General features: G+C 43.0%; 1 protein-coding gene across 3 annotated transcripts in view; it reads right to left on the bottom strand.

Annotated features, from left to right (window-relative positions):
• Nucleotides 1-6,520: 6,520 nt before the first annotated feature.
• popdc1 (popeye domain cAMP effector 1) overlaps nt 6,521-9,573 on the bottom strand; it is an 85,108-nt gene continuing 82,055 nt past the window's right edge. The window contains exon 8 of one of the 3 annotated variants that reach the window (XM_079240879.1): nt 6,521-7,136. In XM_079240879.1, the coding sequence (XP_079097005.1) occupies nt 7,012-7,136 (125 nt within the window). In that variant the 3' untranslated portion in view covers nt 6,521-7,011. The other 2 variants (XM_079240881.1, XM_079240880.1) reach the window with 2 other exon arrangements.

The raw sequence follows: 9,573 nt of genomic DNA, 5'->3' as shown, positions 1-9,573 counted from the left end.
TGGTACTGATTGTTTGGTTTAGGATTGAATATGGAGACGACTTACTGCCACCTGGCGGACAGGAGGAGTTACTGCCATCCCGGAACACTTCCAGCAGCGGATAGCCGAACCATCACGGTGTGTTCAGTCTACACACCGTCAGGCAAGCCGTCGGTATAAACAAGGTAGGTTATTTTCTACACCGTAAATAGCAGGAATCACCACATACAAAACCCAATCAGAGTACTGCAAGGACAGATATAACCAGAGCATCCCCGCTGAAAAACCGACAGGACATACACCTCCTCTTCAACTCCTGTCTCAATCACACTCTATTCTATTCTATTCTATTCTATTCTATTCTATTCTATTCTATTTGATTAATTTAGCAGACGCCTTTATCCAAAGCGATGTGCATATGAGAGTGAGAACAACACAAGCAGGAACTCCAACCAGTAGGACCGTCATAGGACGGTGCTGGTGGACTGCTGGAGTCCAGCTGGACCTGGTCTTGACATGTAGCGCAACAGGCTGGGTTTTTTTTTCTTCTTCCCCACAATATTACCTGTTAAAATGCAAAGAATTAATACAATTCAATTCAATTCAATTAATCTTTATTTATATGGCATCAAATCACGACAATGCCATCTCAACACGCTTTACAGACAGAGAGGAAAACATAATGAAAGCCAATTCATAACAGTCTATATAAGGAAACCAACAGATTGAGTTGGAGGTCCAACTCAATCTCCCATCCTGAGCAAACACACTGGCGACAGTGGGAAGGAAAAAACTCCCTTTTACCTTTTGGCTGAGTAGTATGGCTACTCCCGGCCATACCATACCATAATATTTGTTTTAAAGATCTGGGCTAAGTTCTCCTGCTCCTCTGATAAACACGGTTAAACTAAGAGCAGAAATCCTGCTTGAACATCTGAGTCTGCAGCTTAAAGCAGATCAGGACTCTGCAGGTCGGACAGAGTTCAGCAGGTCCTTCCACCATCGTGGAACAACAGAGGAAAAGAGTCTGGTGGTGGTTTAGTCAGATTCTATCCAGGAAGACCTGCAGAAAGAGGAAGATTATAAAAACTAGAAAAATTGCTGTTCTTGCAGAACAGCGGTGTGAATGCTTTCATGCTTTTCATGACAGTTTAACATGGCAAAAAATAAGTGAAAAACAGTTAAAAATGGCTGAAAAATCGTGGTTGAAGCCTTTAGCTGAACTATCTATGAAGCTGAAGCCTTTAGTACAAGTGTTGAAGCCTGAAATAGTGTTTAAAATGAGGAAAGAGGGTTGAGAGTTGAACTGAAAATAGTGGAAGACAGTTCAACATGGCTGAAATGTCCTGGTTGAAGCCTTTTGCTAAGTAACTTTCAAGCTGAAGCCATTAGTACAAGTTTTGATGCCTGAAATGGTGTTTAAAAGGAGGAAAGAGGGTTGAAAGTTGAACTTGAATGAGTGCAAGACAGCTGACAATGGTTGAAAAATGAGTAAAAGAATGATTAAAAGCAGCCTGCTGAGAAACCTGCCTGATGGATTTAGAATGGGTGGGTTCCCGAACTCCTGTCTACTGATAGAAAACTATAAGAGAAATCTGAAAAATCTTTTAACTGCGAGTGACAGAAGGGTCACAGGATCACAGCAATGTCTTATTTATCACTGTCATGTTAAAACAATTTAGATGCCAATAGGATAAATATGTGTCTGTTGAGATGTCATTAGCAACATTAATGGCTGAGAGGTGCAGACAGTGGTCTTATTGGAGCGATGTAGCTGAAAAACTAAAAGTCACAGCTTCTTGATGACAGAGCTACAATTTGATGTGTAATATGTATCTGGGAATTAAAAGGTATAAGCATGTAATTAGGTTGTTTCATATCACCCTGAATGGTTAAAAATAGCCATTGCTCAGTAAACCGCCTGCTGGATTTATACTGCGTATGTTCCCGAGCTCCTGTCTACTGATAGAAAACAATGAGAGTGATCTAAAAAATCTTTTTACAGTCAGTGGCAGAAAGGTCAGAGGATTGCAGCAATGTCTTATTTATTAGTGTAATGTTAAAGCAATTGAAATGGCAACAGGATCGTTATTTTTCTGTTGAGATGTCCTTCATACCATGAATGGCTGAGAAGTGTGGACAATGATCTCATTTGGAGCAATGAAAGTTGAAACTTAAATGAGTGCACAACAGTTAACATGGCTGAAATATCCTGGCTGAAGCCTTTAGTTGAATTATATATGAAGCTGAAGCCATTAGTACAAGTGTTGAAGCCTGAAATGGTGTTTAAAAGGAGTAAAGAGGGTGGAAAGTTGAACTGAAAAGAGTGGAAAACAGTAGAACATGGCTGAAAAATGCTGGTTGAAGCGTTTCGCTGAAGTGTACAAGCCATGAGTACAAGTGTTGAAATCTGAAATGGTGTTTAAAGGGGGTGAAGAGGGTTGAAAGTTGAACTGAAATGAGTGCAAGACAGTTGACGACGGTTGAAAAATGAGTAAAAGACAGTTAAACGTGGTTAAAATGTTCTTGTTGAGGCCTAAGCTGGACAGGAGACATAAACAGCTCTGTATTAACAGTGCTGAATCATCACTGAACACCTTTGACCTATTAGTTGTCATGACAACGGCCCCTCCCTTCACCCACTGCAGTTCCAAAATGACACGCTGGGGCTGAGAGGGGGAGACTTTTTGCTGCGCAGACCCTCTGTGACCCCTCCGAACTCCTCAACGCTACACGAAAACCATAACAGATATCAAAATAGTTCTTTCACCGTGAGCGGCAGAAGGCTTTGAGGAACACAGGATGTAATTTATTTTATCGTAGACTTAACTGAATTTAAATGACAGCGAGTTAAAAAAAAAAAAAGTGCAGCCGAGAGGACATGTTTTCTTTCTCTATGGCAGCTTGAATGGGGAAAAAGCAGACTTTTGGTTGCTTGGAGGGCCGTAGCTCAAAATCTGTAGGTCACAGCCCTTTCATTCTTGGACTGAGTTAAAGCCAAGGAGATTTGCAAGGTTTTGATGTATAATATGTGTCTGTAGGGCAAAATCTTGAGGAGTTATGAGAATTTGTTCGAGGTCTGGAAAGTTTTAAAAATTTAGAGTGGAGTTTTAGAGTGAGAGCGAAAAGTGATCGGCAAAAAAGCTGAACAATTTTAAAACTACGATATTTCGAAAACGGTTGAAGATATCAAAAAGTTGAATAGAAGTTTTATAGCTGAATTTCTTGTGACTTGGTTAAAGTTTGAATGGAGTTTCTAGCTGAAAGTATGCGGAAGTTATAAAGGCTGAAAGAGTTTAAAGTTTTTGTGGAATGTTCAGCTTTTCCCATTCATTTCAATGAGAGCTGAAAACCAATAAAATGATCAATAATTTGAAATTGGTTGAAGATATCAAAAATTTGAATAGAAGCAGGAATGAGCTGAACGAGCTGAACGTTTTGATACCAAATTTGTTGAAATCAGTTGAACACAGCTGAAGTTATTACGCGCCGAAAAAGGTACGGAAGAAGTAAGAATAAATAGAGAATAATAATAAAGAAAAACAGGAAAACTACAATTAAAGCCACAAGCGGCATCCATCGGGTCCTCGCCTCATGCCGAAACCTCCACCCGAACTCCCCACAAAGCTTGCGGGTGGATGTGAAGTCAATGGTATGAATCCCACACTAGTTAGTTTAAAAACAGTGCACATACAGTGCTAAACGGGCGTAAACACCAAGATGGCAGACACCCCGTTGCCATGGTAACAGGTGGTTAATTGAGTTTCTTGCTCGTCTTGGGTACTTATACATGTGTACCGATTTTGGTAGCCCTAGCTCAAAGTAGACTATCAGGCCCCTAGGGGCCCCCCTGAAAATGTGCCTCCCCCCCCCCCCCCCCCCCTACATATAACAATGCGTTAAGGGCCCTCCAAATATGAAAGATTTTAATTTTGGTTCCAATCGGATGTATTTCTGCGAAGATATGAGTGAACCGTGTTTCATGGCGAGACGGCTTTTTTCCATGGGTTGCCACGGTAACACACTTTCTCCTATCAGAAAGATTTGAATAACTTTTGGTCCCCATCTTGTCACGAAGCTCCATGGCGAATGTGGAGCCAATAGCATGAATCGCCTCAGACTAGTTCGTTCAAATGCGATGCGCCCAAATCACAAAAACGGGCAAAAAAATGGCAGCAAACGCCAAGATGGCGGACAGCCCATTGCCATGAAAACAGGTGTTTCAAAGACTTTTTTACTTGTCTTGATGTGATAGACATGTGTACCGAATTTCGTCGTCCTACATCAAACTAAACTTTTTGTTACCCCATTCTAGGGGCCATTTTTGGCGTTTCTAGGGGGCGCTGTCGAGGCATTTTTGCGTTGGCGTGTCGACGAATGCCAGATTATCAAAATTTTCACCGGGCTTGAGGTGTGTGCCAAGTTTCACAACTAAGGGGGTCACAATTGAGCGAGTTGTGCTTAGAACGAGAACGAGAACGAGAACGAGAATAATAAACATTTGGAAAACAATAGGGCCCTGCCATACTTCGTATGGCTCGGACCCTAATAATTAAAGCCGCAAGCGGCATCCATCGGGTCCTCGCCTCATGCCGAACCCTCCACCCGAGTCCTGGTTCTCCTAATGCTACATGTGAAGGACCCACAGAGTCAGTTCATTTTAATAGAGAAATACAATTCACATATTGAGAAAAAATTGTATGTAAACGCCAAGATGGCGGGCAGCCCGTTACCATGGCAACATGTGTTTAATTGACTTTTTAGCTCATCTTGGGATGTTACACATGTGGCCGAATTTCGTAGCTCTAGGTGAAAGTAGACGATCGGGCTCCTAGGGCCCCCCCCCCCCCCCCCCAAAATGTGCCTCCCCCACAATACATATTAAAATATGTTAAGGACCTACCAAATTTGAATGCTTTCCACTTTGGTGCAGATCGGATACATTTCTGCACAGATATTAGTAAACCGTGTTTAATGGCGTGATGGATTTTTTCAAAGATGGCGGACACACTGTTGCCATGGTAACGGGTGCTTAATTAAGCTGTAAAAAGGCAGATCACTACGCTGCCTAGCGTAAAAAGGCAGATCACTACGCTGCCTAACGTAAAAAGGCAGATCACTACGCTGCCTAGCGTAAAAAGGCAGATCACTACGCTGCCTAACGTAAAAAGGCAGATCACTACGCTGCCTAATGTAAAAAGGCAGATCACTACGCTGCCTAACGTAAAAAGGCAGATCACTACGCTGCCTAACGTATAAAAGGCAGATCACTACGCTGCCTAGCGTAAACAGGCAGATCACTACGCTGCCTAACGTAAAAAGGCAGATCACTACGCTGCCTAACGTAAAAAGGCAGATCACTATGCTGCCAAACGTTAAAAAGGCAGCGTAGTGATCTGCCTTTTTACGTACATGATCTTTATATTTGAAACTAACTGCGCATGCGCGAACACACACCACTGGGATAATATGGGAGGTAAAGGCAGAGAAGCACTGTGCCTTTAATAAAACGCGTGGCCTGATCATATTAATGCAATGACTCACTTATGAAGCTTCATTTCATGGCCATGAGGGAGGCGCTGTTGAGGTTTTTATTTTTATTGAACCATGAGGAGCACTAAATGCCAGCACTTTCAAGCATTACAGGCATTAAGAAATTATAATTAGAAAATGTATATTAAAGATCAGTAATTATAAAATTAAAGCTTTTTTAATAAAATAAATCAAATCACTACAGTTAAATTATTTAATTTGATCCCTTTTGTCTTGGCTAGGCACTGCCTACCATGACTGCACACCACAGGTTGGCAGCCATCAGGCTGGATGTGAAGACTGAGAGGTTCTGCTGGGACTCTGACAAGTCAGGGACTTCTTTTCTTTCTGCTGGCCTGAGACCTGCTCTGTGACGTCTCAGTGAGCCATGGACTGGGAGGGTTTAGTCTGGCTGCTTCAGACAGCAGAGGACAGAGTTTGTCCAGAGAGGAGGCCAGAGAGGAGCAGAGTGTTTCTGGAGCCTCATTAACAGACAGGAAGGAGGAGTCTGAGTGGGAAGGGACGCTAGAGGAAACCTGCTCACACAGCTGTGTAGGGGTGACACATCCCAGCTTTCTGTGCTAGGAAACCAGCTTTGGAGCCTCCGGAGTGTCATGAGGAAGGAGGGCTGAGAATGTGACCAGGAGGTGGTCTGAGAGGTGCGGGGGGGGGACTGGCAGATCAGCTGTGGACCAGTTCCTGGTCAGGACCAGATCCATAGTGCTGCCGGCTTAGTGTGTCGGAGGAGTCTGGACCAGTCTGAGACTGGAAGAGGTGATGAGGTCCAGAAAGTCATTTCCTGTTTAGCTGATGTTCATGTCTCCATGGCAACCAGCGGTGTCCATCATCAGGCATGTCAGTAACATGTCCAGCTGCCTCCTGGAGGCGCTAGATGTCCAGAATGTCTGCAGTGATGCTGCAGAAACCTTTACTGCGTGATGATCAGGTGAAGTTCCCCTTTTTTATAAAGAATATCGGCACAGAATAAATGATTTTCTATTTTCAAATGTAGTGAAGCAAAAGCATTTATTCATGTAACTTAAATGTGTTGCTACAGAAATTTTTAGGGAAATCATGATGCGATTATGTTCAGAGAAGCCACATTGGAGGCCCTGCTCTACAAACAATCAGTACAGATGCAATAACATGAGAAGAAACTCCACTAAACATAAATCCAGACTTTCATTGAACATACAAACTAAGCAAAAAAAACCCAACAACACAGAATAGTTAGATAATTAAACTGACAAACAATATGTGATGAAAATTGTGATATAACATATATTCATGTTTTAATAACATATTTTGATAACATGTTTGAAGAATTGTGACATAAAATACATGCTGACATCTGATAGAAATAAACTCATTGTGTTGCCATGGAAACAAGGCCTGTTTTCCTTCCTAATGACCCCTAACTTCTCTAACATGCAATTTAGAAGCTGTTTTCAATATTTCAGTGACATACAACAACAAGTGAGCTTGTTCTTCTCTTGGTGGCTACGCCTTCTTACTGGAAGTGTTGGGATGTGGTTGAGGTAAAGCAGATTCTTCAAACACATCATCCTCCATCCCTTCTTCGATAGGCTTCATTTTAGCAGATGATTTGGTATCAGGGGATTTTTCTAGAAATACACAATAAAATTGCATCACTTCTAGCACAGGAACCACAACAGTTCACACTGATGGTTGTCATGCACCTGAATCCACAGCACAATGGATGAAGCATGTTTGTGTTCCAGCTGACAGATGAAGAGCTCCTCTGCTGAGCACTTTATTTCAGGCTGAACCCAGGTTAACTGCTGTCTTTAACTTCAGTCATACTGATCCCTGAAATTAGCACGGGAACAATTTTAATTTCAATCAGAAAAAATACATTTATCCTTCAGACGATCTCTGCAGTCTTTCTGACACATGAATGGATGTAGAGTTTAGCAGCCGTCGGCTCCACTAACACTCTGGACCTTTATGGAGCTATTTTGGCAATAAAACATTATTGTTGTAGAGTTGACTGAAAAAGTGTTATTAGTGTTCTTCCACTGTTTTTCTGTCAATATCATTTAGGTGGATTATGTTTAGATTCCAAGTAATTAATCTTAAAAATGGTGGGTGTATTATCTGCTTTAGTAACTGGTGTTTACCTTCAGAAGTCACACCATCAGTTAAACAAGCTTACAGTTTCTTATACAATTCATTTTTACTGTATTTATAATTTTATAACATTTTATACACTGCAATTTTAGAGTCACATGACATCACTTGGATTCAACTAAGTAAACAAGTAGGAGCCTCGATGATGATGATGTTTCAGCTGGAACGTGTCATTCACCTCAAATACTGTGATGAGGAGCTTCTCATTTCTGAACCATGTGGGAAAACACACCTGTGTGTGTGGAACATTTTCCGCTGTGTGTGTGTGTGTGTGGAACATGTTCCGCTGTGTGTGTGTGTGTGTGGGGAACATGTTCCGCTGTGTGTGTGGAACATGTTCCGCTGTGTGTGTGTGGAACATGTTACGCTGTGTGTGTGTGGAACATGTTCCGCTGTGTGTGTGTGTGGAACATGTTCCGCTGTGTGTGTGTGGAACATGTTCCACTATGTGTGTGTGGAACATGTTCCGCTGTGTGTGTGTGTGTGGAACATGTTCCGCTGTGTGTGTGTGGAATATGTTCCGCTGTGTGTGTGTGGAATATGTTCCACTGTGTGTGTGGAACATGTTCCGCTGTGTGTGTGTGTGTGGAACATGTTCCGCTGTGTGTGTGTGGAATATGTTCCGCTGTGTGTGTGTGGAATATGTTCCACTGTGTGTGTGTGTGTGTGTGTGTGGAACATGTTCCACTCTGTGTGTGTGTGTGTGTGTGTGTGTGGAATATGTTCCACTGTGTGTGTGTGGAACATGTTCCGCTGTGTGTGTGTGGAACATGTTCCGCTGTGTGTGTGTGTGTGTGTGTGGAACATGTTCCACTCTGTGTGTGTGTGTGTGTGTGTGTGTGTGGAACATGTTCCGCTGTGTGTGTGTGTGTGTGGAACATGTTCCACTGTGTGTGTGTGTGGAACATGTTCCGCTGTGTGTGTGTGTGGAACATGTTCCACTGTGTGTGTGTGTGTGTGTGGAACATGTTCCACTGTGTGTGTGTATGTGGAACATGTTCTGCTGTGTGTGTGTGTGGAACATGTTCCACTGTGTGTGTGTGTGGAACATGTTCCGCTGTGTGTGTGTGGAACATGTTCCGCTGTGTGTGTGTGTGGAACATGTTCCGCTGTGTGTGTGTGGAACATGTTCCACTATGTGTGTGTGGAACATGTTCCGCTGTGTGTGTGTGTGTGGAACATGTTCCGCTGTGTGTGTGTGGAATATGTTCCGCTGTGTGTGTGTGGAATATGTTCCACTGTGTGTGTGGAACATGTTCCGCTGTGTGTGTGTGTGTGGAACATGTTCCGCTGTGTGTGTGTGGAATATGTTCCGCTGTGTGTGTGTGGAATATGTTCCACTGTGTGTGTGTGTGTGTGTGTGTGGAACATGTTCCACTCTGTGTGTGTGTGTGTGTGTGTGTGTGGAATATGTTCCACTGTGTGTGTGTGGAACATGTTCCGCTGTGTGTGTGTGGAACATGTTCCGCTGTGTGTGTGTGTGTGTGTGTGGAACATGTTCCACTCTGTGTGTGTGTGTGTGTGTGTGTGTGTGGAACATGTTCCGCTGTGTGTGTGTGTGTGTGGAACATGTTCCACTGTGTGTGTGTGTGGAACATGTTCCGCTGTGTGTGTGTGTGGAACATGTTCCACTGTGTGTGTGTGTGTGTGTGGAACATGTTCCACTGTGTGTGTGTATGTGGAACATGTTCTGCTGTGTGTGTGTGTGGAACATGTTCCACTGTGTGTGTGTGTGGAACATGTTCCGCTGTGTGTGTGTGGAACATGTTCCACTGTGTGTGTGTGTATGGAACATGTTCCGCTGTGTGTGTGTGTGTGTGTGTGTGTGTAACATGTTCCACTGTGTGTGTGTGTGTAACATGTTCCACTGTGTGTGTGTGTGTGTGTGTGTGTGTGTGTAACATGTTCCAC

The sequence above is a fragment of the Telmatherina bonti genome, assembly GCF_933228915.1.
Source record: "Telmatherina bonti genome assembly, chromosome: 5".
In the NCBI taxonomy this organism is placed as follows: Eukaryota; Metazoa; Chordata; class Actinopteri; order Atheriniformes; family Telmatherinidae; genus Telmatherina; species Telmatherina bonti.
Note: the sequence above shows the minus strand (reverse complement) of the source record. Positions and strands in the feature narration are given on the sequence as shown.